General features: G+C 36.6%; 1 protein-coding gene across 1 annotated transcript in view; it reads left to right on the forward strand.

The window, feature by feature from the left end:
* Positions 1-16,509, forward strand: part of MYH15 (myosin heavy chain 15) — a 132,184-nt gene that overhangs the window by 59,469 nt on the left and 56,206 nt on the right. The window contains 8 exon segments of the mRNA XM_071214482.1: positions 4,821-4,857; positions 5,643-5,784; positions 7,886-8,003; positions 8,926-9,049; positions 12,712-12,857; positions 15,788-15,843; positions 15,846-15,944; positions 15,947-16,041. Of these exon segments, the coding sequence (XP_071070583.1) occupies positions 4,821-4,857; positions 5,643-5,784; positions 7,886-8,003; positions 8,926-9,049; positions 12,712-12,857; positions 15,788-15,843; positions 15,846-15,944; positions 15,947-16,041 (817 nt within the window).

A 16,509-nucleotide genomic window follows, 5' to 3' on the forward strand; every position in this document is an offset into this window, starting at 1 on the left:
AGTTGATATTCAGGCCCAGAGAATATTTGATTAGTGTTCCACATTGACAGTGGGGTCCATTTTCTTTAGGCTGCTTGTGGGTTTTTTTGTTGCTGTTGTACTGTTGTAGAATTTGAGAGAGTTTCAATTATTTGCTTATAGAGAGGCCAGGACTCAGGAATGATTCTGAGAAGGAAAAATGGTTTATTGACGGCCGGCCGGACTCAGGAGCTTTCTGTTTCAATCCCGAGCTCTGAACAAGATTTTTGAGTCCCTTTTATACAGAGAGGAAAGGCCAAATGGTCCTTTTGTTTCAGTTTTCAATAGGCTTGAATTAACATATTATCTTCCACATCCTAGGTAAGCTTTTGGCATGGACTTCACACATTCCAGATAAGTCTCTAGCCCATTTGGTCTGCATTTTCCCTGAATATTTAAAGTTTATAGACTTTGTATTGCTGCCATGGTTACCAAGGGCAGGACTGCAGCCTCTTATTGTCCCACACCCACAAGTCACAGACAATTAGGTTATCTATTAAGAGACAAAGAACCTCCCACCCATAGCCCACATCATTTCCCCCCTTATGCCAAAGTTTAACTTGCTAAGCTTTGGTGTAATTATTGTTGGATCTATGAGGTGGATGGCTGTTTGCTGTTTTGATTGATGACTTTACTTATCAATTTTCAGTGCAGCATCCAGGAGCCTGTTCCCAAAAGTTTATAAGTTTTTACTCCGGACAGTAGAACCCTGGGGCAGGGGCTCCCCCTGCAGTCATCCTGGGGCCTCCAGAGCCCACATAGATTTTCAGTCAGGTTCCAGATCCATCTATTAATTTTGTTTTACCCTTAAAGAGTTTACACCTTTAATCTTAAAGGGGTGCTGAAGGGAGATGATCTCTTTTCTGTAACTGCTTCCTCCTGGCCATGGGCTGTAGTCATTGCCTAACAAGGTGTAAAACTCTATTTTATTTTAACTGGAGGAAGATGGATCTGGCCTTCTGTACGAAGTTGGATGAAGTTTTCATATGGTTAATAAGATGTTCACTCTGAAAGAAACAAACTTAATAAAAAATTTGGAATACCCGTTTTTTAAAAGAAGACATTGGATTACAGAGAGAGACAAGGTTAGGTGCTTATAAAGATGGCACTCCTTTTTAAAAGCTGGTGGGAACAGTATATACATATACTTTTTCTAAGTTATTTATTTTTAGAGAGAAATTGCAATAGATACTTAGCTTTGTTCGAAGACACATTTCAAGCTGTTTAATGATTGGTACTCATGTGCTTTGTCAGATGCTCCTGGTGAACTGGCACCCTTTGGGCAAGTGGTTTCATTCAGGATTAGTACACCAAGTTGGAAATTTTCTTAGTTTTTAGCTGTGGGAGTGATCAGAACTACAGAATAAAGGTTTTTTTACATTTTGGTTTTAATTGTACAATTTCTGATAATTTTGACTTGTTCAATAGGTGACTCATTATTAGCAAGCCAGCCTCATGTTTGCTATACAGTAGAGTACAGTAGAATAGTAAGTTGACAGAGCCTGGCTGAGACTCCCACCTTATTTTATAGACATGTTTATTAACTGTTCAGAAAATGAATTTACTAGGAATCTAACATGTCTAATATACTTTGGCACTTGATTCAAAATAGAAAAGATAATGTTATAATTATTAGGCATATATTTAGTACAGGATAAAAGTACAGCACTTAATATTAACTAATGTATTACTTAATGCATAAGGATTCAGAGTTGCAATTATTAGTTTTAAGTTTCAGGTTTGTAATATTTCACATGTTATCTCTCCATGAGAGCAGGCCATAATGCCAATTGTGTTTAAGTTTTACTTACAGTATCCTGGTATCATGACTCCACTTAGCATGTTCTTCACACAGTGAGCAAGTGGCAGCATCATTGATCCTAGAAAGATTTTCCAGTATTCTACTAGCCTGGTGCATAGTGCTCTCTGGCACTATGGAACAGTGCCAGTCTGGAGGCGATATCCATTGTACACTTGGCTGTACCGAGTTATCATTGGCTGCTGCAGGAGCTTGAAACTGCAACGTAGTTTCCATCGACTTCAGGAGCAGAACCAGAGGCTGATATAGCAAATATTTTTAATTGAGGGGTCAGTGACTAGCCTAGCCAATAACTCACATGGAGAGGCAACCTGTAATGTATTCCAGGCCTGGTCTGAATGCACAAAAGAGTTTGACAATGTTAAAGTTTGTTCTTTGTTTTTATATATATTTTAAACAATTTAATGCAACACATCATATATCAAATGACTGTTTACTTATATAATTTTACCATGAAGATAATAGTAGGTACTTTACTTGAGTAATAGAGGGAAAAAACTATTTTTCATTGTTAAAATGAAAACAGAAGATTCTTAATAGAATCAAGATAACTTTTTATCACTACTTACTTAAGTATGCACCTTGCAGTGGCCTTCAGACAGGTTTTATTACCACGAAGTTTTTTTTTTTTTCAACCAATACTAATCCAAGTTCTTGGTTAACAATGACTTCTAGAACTAGAACTATTTAAATGTTTTCACAGTTTGGAAGATGTTTTATAAACTTTTTATAATTGACTACAACCACATTGACTAGTTACCTTACATTTAAATAAACTTAGTAAATTATAATTACTAACCAAAGAAATTTACTTTATTTCTTTAAGAGAGCATATCTACAATCTTTTTCTTTAGCTTAATTTTATTAACGTGAACTTAAATTTTCATTACTATAAAGATTTTGAACATAATGTTAATTTAGTTTATAAGTTAACTATGGGAGATTTCACTCAAGCTAAATAAAATTGAAACCATTATAGTTTATGCAAGGAATGTTCTCTTTTTATCTTTACAGGAAGCTAAAACCTTTTTTTGTTCAAGTTATGAAAATGAGTAATTTTTAAAAGCATCCTGACTACCAGGTTTCAAAACACATTACACAATTATTTAATTTGTTTAATCATAATCCAGGAAAGATCTCTCCATAGTTTTTATGGACTTTTCTTTACTTATTGAAATTTGTCAACAGAGCCACTAATTATCTTCATTTTGTTGGAAAGAAATCTTCTTCTGGAAGAAAATAAGGCTCACCCGATTGTGGAGAAGAAAAGAATTTATCCTCAATCTTGCAAGAAGGGGCGCAGAACCAGAAAATATGGCTGGCGCCCCGAACAAAGAAAAATGACACAATTTATTCCTCTAAGCCTAGCACGCAAGCTCTTCCTCTGTTTCTCCATAGACTGGATACTTCAGAAGTTACAGCTTATCCGAGAAGATCTAATTTACCCGCACAAAAGTTTGTGATTTAACTGCTTCCTCTAACATATTCCAACCATTTTAGTTTTTACCTGCTCCCCTTTGTCAAAGAAGGAATGGAATTTAGTGCTGGATTGGTATTGACTTAGCTCTTTCTTGGGCATCTTTTTTACTGCCTATAGGACTGGCTTAAGCTGGTTTCCTTTGTTGTTGTTTAACCCGGGAGTGGGAGACTGAGGCAGTAGGCTGCCAGGTTACATTAATCAATATTTTCTTCCTTTATGTGAAAACTAAACTAATCTTTGTTTTTTACATTTTATGGCTGACAAAAGGTTCAAACTGGGAAATTACAGGGCAAACTGATTCCTAATTCCCTAACCTAGTAGATAGGCTTAATCTGCAACATCCAGTCTTGCCTTCAAAGCTCTTGCATAGAGGAGGCCCTTTCCCAACAGTCTTCTCTGTTTCAATCCCAAACCCAGAACCAGATTTTTGAGTCCCTTTTATACAGAGAGGAAAGGACAAATGGTCCTTTTGTTTCAGTTTTCAATAGGCTTGAATTAGCATATTATCTTCCACATCCTAGGTAAGCTTTTAGCATGGACTTCACACATTCCAGATAAGCCTCTAGCCCATTTGGTCTGCATTTTCCCCGAATATTTAAAGTTTATATACTTTGTATTGTTAAACCGTTTCCTGGGACTGGAGTCGCTGCCATGGTTACCAAGGGCAGGACTGCAGCCTCTTATTGTCCCACACCCACAAGTCACAGACAGCTTAGGTTATCTATTAAGAGACAAAGAGCCTCCCACCCACAGCCCACATCAGTACATCTTAGTGAGTTAGTTCACAAATGTTTATAAAGTGACTTGGCTTACATAGGTTCTTTTACTTCAAGAAAATGGGAATAGATTTATTATTTTTTTATAAACTATAAAAGTAATATGCGAGTGGTGCCAAAAATGCATTAGAGAAAAATAAAAAAGTAGAATGTAAAGGTAACCTATAATCTCACAAAGATAACAACTATTATATTTTGGTATATATGCTTCCCAACATTTTTCTACATATATAGTCACCCTTAATTCAACCATACTTAAAAACATGTATACCCACTCAAGATCATAATATACAACTCTTCTATAATCTGCTTTTCAATTTAAATCGTAGAAATCTTTACTTATCAATTGTATGGATCCACACCCCCATTTTAAAAGACTGCAGTGTTTCATTGTATGCATACACCTTCATTATTTAAGTAGCCAATCTATTAATGGGCATTGATTGATAAATTTGTTTTTCTTAAGCTTTTGCATTGAATAATCAGTGCTGCAGTGACTGTCTCTGCAGTTGTCTGATTATTTCCTTAAGAAAAAACATTAGAAATAGTCATTTTTGTGTTAAGAAATATAAATATATTTAAAGCTTTTATAGATATTGCCATATTGCCTTTCAGAACTTTAACGAATTTATGCTTCCATCAGCAGGGTATGAGCATGTCACAAAAATAGCTTTTTTAATGCTTTTTTTTTTTCTTTCTTTCTTTTTTAGTTTTACAGTTTGGGGAGAAAAAACTGCAAGAAAGGAGCTTCATTCCAAATAGTTGCTTTTTCTGCATAAAGTCATTTTTAATTGTGTCTATTTAAATATTAACCGTCTCACAGTCTGCATAGTTATTGCTTATTTGAAAGTGTACTCTTTAAACAAGGATAAGATATCTGACATTAGCCAAGTTTGGAAAATTGATGTATTATCTTGGTGTTACCAAGGGCTTTAATGGACACTGGCGGTGCCCTGTCCAGTGTCTCCATTACCAGCTATATACCCAGCTTCTAGCTGTGGTCACTATTGGCACATAGTACCATCTTCTCAGAATTGCCCTTGCCAAGTGGGAGGTTTAGCTGCCTCCTTATTCTACCCTCCAGACCCTCCATGCCTCAAGGTGGGATCAACGGGTGCATGGCGCATTGGTCCTCATGGCACATTGGTCCCCAAGAATCAGGCTAAAGCTAAAATCTTGCTGTGTCCACACCATTGCTCATTTTTTCCCCTGCCCTCTCCTGCTTCTTTCCCCAAATAAATCTTTAAAACCAGAATCCCCATCTCAGCTTCTGCTTTTCAAGAATCTGAATTAGGATAAAGGTTTTCCACAGATAAAAAACTTGAGAAACCATTTCTTTTTGTAAGTCATTTTATCACACAGTCATAAAATATTGCTATCAAATTCAAAAGAGGTAGTTATGATTCACAGTAGAACTATGCCTGTCAGATAAATATTGACTTGCCAAAGGAAAGAAATAGTACATATTTGGTAAGCAGGAAAGAATGTTGACTCCCTATTTTACTTTTAGTATGCATTTTCAGACAATAGATTTGGAGACATTTGTAAGGCGGACTGGCATTTTAGAGATTTGCAAAATGATTTTGCATTTATTATGGTTTCCAATTTTGGAAATAAGTTGATGACTAATCTAACATCAAGAGCATCTCATTTTCTAAGATGCATAAATCCCAATGTGAACAAAATGCCAGGTATGGCCTAGACTTCTTTGTAATCCACGCTAGGAAATATATTTGATTTCAGCTATGTTGAATGCCTTTTCAAGAAACATTTCTGGTCCCTTTTATATAAGGGTAGATTTTCAGAAAGAAAAATGAAAATGAGCTAAAAGTTAGGATCCTCAAAATTGCCTTTGGATTGAGATTCAACTGAACATACAGGAGTTCACAAAACAGACTCAACTGAGTAACGTTAAAATGCTTTGTATTACTATTTAAATTACTCCATTAATTTCATGCTAAAACATAGATGAGCTCCTATGTCACTGTCTAAGGACAAAGTATAATAAAAAAGGATTGAATCAATGCAGGGATCCAAATAAGTATTTTAGCATATGTGGAGTTATTTGGTCCAAATGATCTAAATTGACTGTTAAGACAGCTCCTAAATCCATTTTTAATTGCTATGTGAATTCCTTCTAGTCTTCCTTCCAAATACTAACATCTTCTCTATCCCTAATAGTACCCATTTCATTAGTTATATAATTCCGGGAAGTCAGTACACTTTAGTGTATGAATGGTGGGGGTTCAGAGGGTAGTGATGGAATCTGTGGATAGCAGTGAATTTTTTTAATTACGTAAACAAACTCTTAACAGATATTAATTACAGAAATTACTTTCTTTATATCATGGGTTTAAAGATTCCAGCATCTCTTTGGAATTATAGACCTCTATGAAGCTTTGGTCAGAGGCTATCAGCCTCAAAGGAATGTAGCTGACAAACACTTATATCTTCAGAGCACTAATCACCCTTGGAATATGTAACCAGATGTTGCTGACTCTGATTTATGAGGTTCTGTGGCATCTTGCATTTTTATTAACCTCCTGTAATTAAGACCCCAATCTTGACAGTGTGTGGCCTATTTTGGGAAAGTGTGATGCTAAACAATGATGCTGCAGTTTGCATTTTGCAGTGCAAACACTTTGTGTTCATTCACTGCTGTATGTTTTTTCCTTATTGTTTCTTATCAGCTGGGTTTTTGAATGCATCTAGGGACACTGCTTCCATCTAGCAAGGAATCTAATTAGCTGCCTCTATTTTGGAGCAATTCTGTTACCTATTAGAGTTGCCTCTCATCAAGTCAGCTCTGATTTCAGCAGAGTTTTTTTTTTTTTTTTAAGTCATAAGACTGTCATAAGAATAGCTTCATGATCTGATCAGAAAGGTTCTTTATATGTACTTAAAGGGAAAGAGTGTGCTTGATCTTAAGATCTTCTTATAGACCATCTGCTTCTGTTCATGAAATGGGTTAGGATACAGGAATGTGGGAATATATGGGAATATAGTCATAGACTTTAGAGTGTATTTCTTTGACCCTGTACAGAGTCATCTCTTTCCCATTTTTCTTGTACTAAAATAGGCCATTGTGTTTGGAGAACTGCTGCTTGGTTTCTTCCAGAAGACTTGCTGAGAGCAAGATACAGTGGCTCCTTGAATGGTTTTTCAAAGGCTTCCATCAGAGACTGCAGCTTAAGGCTGTAGTGGTGCTTCTTTTGATGACTGAGGAGGTGATAGGAGGCTACTTATACTATAGAATAAAACTTAGGTGCTCTCAAGATAATAAAGGAGAGAAAGTAGGCCAGAGGTAGTCAAGTCCTCCTTGAGGCAATATATAAAACAGAATTTCAGGGCTGTGCCTCATCTTCCCCTTTCATTTCTTTCCCCCTTCTTGTAAACTGTTCCCTACCTACTTGAAGATGGCAATTCAATTTTATGCTCTTATCACTCTTCCTAGTTCATTTCTTACTTATGAATGGATATGATACTAGTCATTTATGTTCAAGCAAAAATGTAATCTTTTTCATCTTCCGGGAGTATTTGCTTACAAGAGCTTACCTAACCATGGAATACCTTGCTCCATGTTAAAGAAATTTCAGGTAAATCATATTATATTTGGATACTCTCACATATATGATGAGAAATGAGATCCATCAGACTGGGAGGGCATGAACTCTTCTTACCAAAAGAATACCACTTTCAAACACTTTCTTTTTAATCCAAGATGTAGCAATTAGCACAAAATCTGCAGTAAAAATATTTTCAGATACAGACCCAACTTGACCCCTTTTTCAGATTTAATGGCCCATTACTTCATTCTATAGTAGTTGTGCTATAATGGTGTCTTGGAAGGGATGAGAATATGCTGTGAGGATTTTCCAAACTGATTGCTCTATGCTGACTTTAAACAAAGGTAAACACACATCCCAAGATCCAAGAAGCCTGAGGCAATCCATTCTGTTTTCTTCTCTTTCCTAGTGTTTAAGCATGCATTATTTGTTTGGTTGATGTCCTCTAGACTGCAAATCGATGTGTTTTGGTGGTGGTAAGATATATGATGACAGAGTTTCATTATTATTTCCCCTCAAATCCAACATCCACGTAGCTGTAATATCCTTAAATCTCTATTAATGGATAATAGACTCACATATAGAAGAAATATATAGAGAAGAAGGATATGGAAACTGAATTGAATTTCTGAAATGTATATACTTAATTGTAACTGCCATCCAAGCTGGCGGTTGCTTACTAGCAAGCCCATAAAAGAAAGGAAGCCAGCAGGGTATGTGACAAATATATTTCTGAAGACAGGAGAGGTATCTTTGCTTTCTATCTGCTGAACTCTAAAAGTGTAAATTGTAGGTCATCAAGCAAATTTGAGCAAAATATGGTGGAATAGAAAGAGTGCCTCTCTCAGAATTAGGAGACATATTGCTAGTTCTCCATCACATCATCATTAGGGTAAAGCACTCTTGGGAAAGACATTTAGTATCTCTAAATTTTTTATTTCTTATCTTTATAACAGAGCTGCTAATGCCTGTCTCTCTTCCTCACTTTCTCCTTCTACTCCCTCCCTTCCTAATTGAGCAGGGAATCAAATGAGATTGTCTCTAAAGCACTGTGAAAGGACAAAATAGTATACCAATGTAAGGGATTATGGCTTATATCCTCATTATTGTGGCCAAGAGTTTCGTGAAAATTGAACATATTGGTAAGAGAGATACAAGTCTATGTCCCTTTTACCTCACTTGTCCAGATATTCCTTATTGAAATCACTTCCAGGATTTACTTTTACCTCTACTTCCAGGATTTATCTTTTATCCATTTTTAAGTAGGCACTGCATTCTGAACCTGAGGGCCTTTCCAGAGAGCAAGTTTGTGAGCAGCAGAAAAGCAGCTGAAGAACTACTTGGCTCCTTGGAGCTAAAGCATACCCAGTACCACTTTGGAATCACTAAGGTAACCAGAAAACAGCAAAGAATACATCAGAGATGAGTGGGAGAAAGGAGGATGTTATCTTAAAATACCAATGAAAGCACAAATAAGGGCATTCTTGCAACTCTTGTGACCATAAATACCACAGATAGAACTCAGTTGAAAGTAAAAACTTCAACATTGTTAGAGAGAGAAAATTCAATACTTATTCAATTTCAGTCTTAACTGCATTTACATTTTTTAAATTATTCAATAGAGTTGGTGCCAAGATATAAAATGCTAGAAGATGTGTACACAAAGCAGAGTTAGAAAAAGGTGAATCAACATCCTGGAGTTAACTGCTTGTCTCTGCCTGTGAACTAATTCATCTACAAGTACTCTTTTAGGGAATGAATTCTAGAAGACTAGCTGAGTAATTGAACAACTTCAAAGTCAATCTCACTACCCCCAAAATTAACTCAAAGTCAACTTCTTTAAATATGTTTCTCTAGATTCTGGTTCATTTTAGACAATCTAGGTATGACCCATATATTTTGGAAAACATCTGATTAATGGCTTTGGTTTTTTCTGGTAGCCAACATGAAGTTTTTTCTAATGACATTCATATAAGGATCAAATTATTTGAAGAGTTGGAGGGTCCAAGGTAAAGAGCTCATTGAAGAGGAACTCCATAGACACTTTTTTTTTCTTTTTAATTTATTTTTTATTTTATTTCTTTTTCTTCCCTTCCCTCCCCCCTCCCCACCCAGTTGTCTGTTCTCTGTGTCCATTTTGCTGCGTGTTCTTCTTTTTGTCTGCTTCTGTTGTCAGTGGCACGGGAATCTGTGTTTCTTTTCGTTGCATCATCTTGTTGTGTCAGCTCTCCATGTGTGCGGTGCCATTCCTGGGCAGGCTGCACTTCCTTTTGCCCTGGGCGGAACTCCTTACAGGGCGCACTCCTTGCACGTGGGGCTCCCCTGCATGGGGGACACCCCTGCGTGGCACGGCACTCCTTGCGCATCAGCACTGCGCATGGGCCAGCTCCACACGGGTCAAGGAGGCCTGGGGTTTGAACCGCGGACCTCCCATGTGGTAGATGGATGCCCTATCCACTGGGCCAAGTCCACTTCCCCATACATACGGTTTTAATATGTTAATTATGTTACTTGGCTCTTGCATTTTTGAATACTTGAGTCATTTCTGTTGTTTCTTGTTTCTGCTGGGTTTTACTTACGGCACCTTGTTTCCTTGTGTGTTTTGTTCTTTTTACTCTAAACTGTTCATCTGGGCCAGGACTAACATGTGGTGAGTGAATTACCTAAGACAAAATTTAAGGAGTCATTCATTCTGGGAATTGTGCAAGTGCTGACTTGTACAACTTTGAAAGTTAATGTTTTCTTAAAATTTGTACCCTGGGCCCTTCACTCACCTCATACTGACCATTGTGAGTTCTTGAAAAAATATTTACATGGATTCTTTGAGGCCTAGGATAAAGGTGCCATCCTGTAGTACAGTGGTTAGCAAACTATGGCCTGAGGGCCAAATTCAATCTATTCCTTATTTTTTTATATAGCTCATGTTTTAGTTTCTAAATACTGCCAATGTAAAGTATCAGAAATGTGCTGGCTTTTATGATGGGAATTTATTAGGTTAAAAGCGTACAGATGTGAGGCTATGAAAATGTCTAAATCAAGGCATCATCAAGAGATGCTTTCTCACCAAGTTGCAGCTGCGGGTGATCAGGCACAGGGCAGTGTCAACTAAAGATGCTTTCTCTTCTTTTTTCCTTTCAACTTCTTTATTGAGTTGGCTGCATAAAAGATATACATTCTCATATTGACAATTCTTGTCATGAACAAAACAATGAAAATAAGGCAATAGAGAGATGTGCTTCACATATTAACAATCACATTTTAAGAACAGGAAATCTGGATCCCTGTAAAAAATTAAGGATCTAAATTAGATCCTTAACTAAAAGATTAGGAAGCAACATGTGAATGAGCCCTTGTAGTTAGATTATAGATTGTACACCCATAATGTAGCTCACTTACGTTTTTTTGTTTAGGATGCATAATTCCTTAGTCATTCATTTGTGATGGACGATTTTACATCCATTTGTGAAATAAGAATGAACATACCATTTATTTTCACAATATCAATGCTAAACTCATAATAGTAACTTCACTGACTGTAAATTTAAAATGTTTCAAAAGTAAAAGGTAATCTTAATTTTTCAACCCTCTAATGAGGTCTACCAAAAAAGGTAGATATTTCATTCTACTTGCAAGTAGACTAGGCAGCCAGAGCTTAAGTAGCATGAGGAACAAAGGAGAACAAATAAATACTACTAAAAGTAATGCCCCCAAATATCAAAATATCTAGTTGAGCCATGTTCTTTCTACTTATATAGCTAACCTGTTAAACAACCAGCATAACGGAAGCTTACACTTTACATGACAGAATTACTAAAATAATTACACATCTACGTGAAATATCCAAACCCCAGGTGTGGCGGATGGAGCACGTGGCAGGGTGCAATGCAGCTCTTGCCTCTCCGCTGGGCCTCCTCCCTTCAGCTTCGAGCTGCTCTATGGGCCTAGCCTCTAGGGGGCCTCTTTCCCCGTCTCTGTGCTCTGCCGGGTCCGGCCTCCAGCCTTTGGGACCACTCCTTCTGTCTCTGAGCCTTTTCCTCTGGGTCTGTGGCTTTTTAGTCCTCTGTTCGTAAAGGACGCCAGTAAGAGGATTAAGACCCACCCCGAATGGGGTGGGTCGCATCTTAAGATCCTACTTTCCAAAAGATCCTACTTACAACATGTCCACACCCACAGGAATGGGTTAATTGTGAGAACACACTTTACTGATGTCCACACAGCTTCAAATCACCACCACCCATAAACTAAGAATGCCTTTACATTTTTAAAGTATTTTTTAATACAACAACAACAACAGCACAGAATTATCTATTAGTATAAGGACTGTATGTGTCCCACAAAGTCTAAAATTACTTACTATCTGGTTCTTTACAGAAAACTTTTACTGACCCCTGTCTTGCGCTTTGGGGCATTGCCTGCCTGGGCCTATCTTAAAACTTAAGCCTACTTCCCTGGAAAACTTAGATATTATTAAAAGAAAAAGGGGAGTATTGTCTAAACTCTTAAGCAACCAATATAACTCCAGGATTAAATGAAATATTTTTGTAAAAGTTTAGATTTATAAAATCAAACTTTCTAGGATGCATATTTTCCAAATTAAACAAAACTTAACAAGAAATAGAATTGAGAAAGTTGTCCCAGGGAAATATCAATTTTCATAGGATCATTTGTCAGACTTAACATCAGTATTCACAAGTGTATGCATGGAGTGGGTTTCAAGAAACATACCCCTTGAACTCTCAAGGAGATTCAGAAACTTACCATGAAGGAGATGGGACACCAGATGTGCGCACTAACGCAAGGTTCGACAAGGTTGTCTGGACCAAAGGGATAAGGAATGTCCCACATTGTTTCTATGTACCTCCAGAAAACATCATGAGGATGAAGATTCTCCACACAAGCTCTATACATTGGTTACCTAGGCACCTGTCAATACTTTAAAAAACCTACAGATGGTCAATGTGGATGAAAATGAATAGTTGATTATTAAATAATATTATAAAATAAATGCAAAAAAATTATGAGTAGATCTAACAACTAGCTTATTTCTTTCAGGTTTTTGTTTTTTTTTTTTAAACTGGATTTCTGGGCCAACTAGAAGAAATGAGAGATAAGAGAAAATCTAAAATCTTCATGCTGTTCCAAGTCAAAGCGCAAGGCAAATTGATGCAAATCAAATCCCAGAAGATTCTGGAAGAGAGGTATTATACTCCTACTCCACATTTCCATGGCTAGAGTAATGGTGTACCTCAGCCATTGTGACCATATCTCATTGCCTTATGATAGGTTAAGGTGATGAGCTGCTTCTTCTGCCTAGATTGGGTCTTAATTCTTTTAATCATGCTACACCAAAAAAATAGGACTTTTATTGCCCTTTCCAATCAATCCAATCAAGCATAAGCATAATTCATATATTTTTTGTACTGCTTCCAACTTTGTTTTGGAATATTTTGAGAAAGCTATCATTTGCCATATAAGAATGATGTTTTCTGTGGTTATATGATTTGTTTATATGATTTATTGTGAAAATGTTCCTCCCATATTATTTTAAGGGTTTTTAACATGAAAATGGTTAAATGCCTTTTCTGCATCTATTGAAATTATCACATGATATTTTCTCCTTTACTCTGTAAATGTGTCAAATTATATTAATATATTTTTTTAAATGTTAAAACCACTTTGGTCATGAAATAACTTTTTCATATTTTTGCAGGTGTGGTTGTGATATTATCATGAGATCTTTGCATCAATATTCACAGATAAGATTACCCTATACTTTTCCTTTATCCTGCTATAATTTTCTGATTTTGGATCAAGGTTATCCTAAAAGTGTGTCTTGATTATCTGTTCCTTGCCCATTTGTTAGAATTTTCCTATGAAACTATCTGGACCTGCTCTTTGTTTTGTAGCAGATTTCATAATTTTGATACAATTTATTTAATATTTATAGACCTATTGAGTTTTAAAAATTTCTTCTTGAATCAGTTTTTTCTCTTTTTTAAAAGTAACTTTACGTTGAAAAAAGTTTTTGATTTGTAATCTCTATTGTATTATAGTTATGCTCCTAGAGTATATTCTCAGATTGTTATGCTCCTGGAATATTATTATTCCTTATAGTGTTCATTTGTGCCTTCTCTTATTTTTCTTGATCACTCAATCCTTTATTTTGTCTTTTCTTTTGCCTCTCATTTTCTTTACTATTTTTTTGTTTCCCAGTTCATTCATTTCTGCTCTTATCTTTAGTCTTTTCTTCCTTCTATTTGCTTTGGACTTAACTCATTTCTTTTTAAAATTCTGAATAATATCCACAGTTCTCTCTTCCAGTTCAATGGTTTTTCTTCATTACATCTAATCAGTTCCTTTATTCTTCCATTATGTGTTTTATTTTAATCACTATACTTTTTCTCTGTTTTCTTTGATCCCCTTACAAGTCTCTCTGCCTTTGTAACACAGTGGCTCATTTATTTTTTTCAATTCTTTCTTTTATGCCTTTAATAATTTTAACATATTTATACTCTATTAGATTTTTCAATAATCTGGAATTTGTAAGGATTTAATCAAGCTTTTTATTATATGTGCTCACCCTCAATAATGGCTTATTTTTCTATATGTGTTTTGTAATTTTGGATTGCAAGCTTATCTTTAGAAGGGCTTTATCTATTAGAATTCCTGGTGCTTGATTTTAGGGGTTTTTCTCCAGGGTACTTTTGCATTTATCTCCTTCAAGAGCCAGAGTAATTGCTAGAATATTGCCAGAGTAAAATAATTATTATGCTAGTTTCTTGACTTGTTTATTTTTACAAGAATCAGGTAAGCATAATTCAAACCTCAAATAATCCAGTAGTACTGGTCCAGGAAAATTAAATTCCTGGAGAATTTCCTCACTATGAGGGCAAACCAAAAAACAGATGTGTTTCTTTTTTTACACCTCTTTGGGCCAGCAGGTGGATTTTCTAGTCCCCCATTTCATTAAGAAAGAAATCCTTTGATGGTCTCAGAGCTTTCTCTTTATCCATGTAAATATAAAAAATATAGCCTGTGCATGAATTCAAACTTACCTAATTCTATATCCAAGTGTACCTAGTTTCTAGAAAGCCAATTTAGTGATATAGGCCCTATAGGCTTTAAATATTCAGAAAGGATCCAGACAGAATGTGGGTGAATGTGGGTGATATGTTAATTCAAGCTTACCTGGAATGTGGGCAATATGTTAATTCAAGCTTAGCTGGTATTGAAACAAACCCTGAAATCCTAAAAAAACGAACAAAGTCTTTTTTTTTTAAACATTTATTTTTTTAAATTTCTGTCCCCTTCCCCGTCCCCCCTTGCCCCCCAGTTGTCTGCTCTTTGTGTACTTCTGTGACCACTTCTATCCTTATCAGTGGCACCAGGAATCTGTGGGGTTTTTTTTTGCGTCATCTTGCTGCATCAGCTCCGAGTGGGCACAGGGCACTCCTTGCGCGCGTCAGCACTGTGCGTGGGCCAGCTCCACACGGGTCAAGGAGGCCTGGGGTTTGAACTGTGGACCTCCCATGTTGTAGGCAGACAGTCCTATCCGTTGGGCCAAGTCTGCTTCCCAAAGAAAGTCTTTTTACCCCTAAACCTCTCCTGGCCCCACCCCATGTGTCTCTTATATGAAAATAAACTAAAGCCCCTACTCTGGGCTCTGCTTTTTGGACAGGAGTCCACCAGGCCTGGCAGGTCGTAATAAATCTTCCTTCTCAGAGAATTCCTGGGTCCTAGCCCTCAATATATATTCACTGAATCCTCTTTGCTTCCGCTACATAAATACACAAAGTCCGCAATACCAACACCAGCTTCCTCCTTCCATGAGGAACGTGCAGCATTCATGTATGCTTATGTGCTAAGATCACTTTATTTCTTACTCTTTTAACTCCAGGATGTTTGTGATAGGAGCATTTTCAGAAGATTTAGTCCAGACTATTGCTAGCCCCAATAGTCCCTCATAGGTTTTTGCCAGAATCAAATAAGAACTGTTGTATAGAACTTCTTTGAAGACTAATGAGAATTTATTACGACTCCTAAAAAGATACGCGTATTAATGATCTTAATTTGAAATAACTCTTACAGTATGGGTTAACTTGCTTTTCTTTGTTCACTCTTGATTTAGGGACATACTTCTTTCGATCCAGTGGAACATAAGAGCTTACATGGCTGTGAAGAACTGGCCTGGGTGAAGCTCTTCTTCAAAATCAAGCCTGCTGTTAAATCTGGTGGAGTGGAAAAGGAAAGAGCCAGACTGAAGGAAGAATGTGTGCAACTGAGGAAAGCCTTGAGAAATCAGAATCTCGGAGGGAGGAACTGAAAGCAAAGCAAGTTTCCCTCATCCATGAAAAGAATGAACTGCTTCTTCAGCTGCAGGCTGTGAGAGGCCCCAACATTTGTTCTTTAAATCAAGTTTTAATTAGACGCTCTTGTTTTGTAGGCAGTGTTGATTTGAAAAATAATAGAAGCACATGTTTTGTTTTGTTTTGTTTTTCCCAAATACCATAGAATTTCATCAAAATCAGACAATGGAAACACCCTATTTCATAGTCAAGGGATTTCATTGTCAGGTATCTTTGAAAAAGAGCTAAACTATCAGATGGGTTTTATTATATAAAAGTACCACCATGTATCATGGGGTGGGGTGGGGGGAGGAAACTGCATCTATAATTTAAAGTCTGTATGTAGTGCCTTACCTATTAGCAAATCAGCAGAGAGGATTTTCTTAGGACTGAGGAAAGTTTTACAGAGAGCTTTGGGATAATTTCAGGTGCTTCTAATTGATCTTTCTGATTTTGGTCTGCCCTTTTCCCCTTCCCAGTCCAAATTAACATTACCAATGTGTTG

Source organism: Dasypus novemcinctus, chromosome 4 (assembly GCF_030445035.2).
Source record: "Dasypus novemcinctus isolate mDasNov1 chromosome 4, mDasNov1.1.hap2, whole genome shotgun sequence".
In the NCBI taxonomy this organism is placed as follows: domain Eukaryota; kingdom Metazoa; phylum Chordata; class Mammalia; order Cingulata; family Dasypodidae; genus Dasypus; species Dasypus novemcinctus.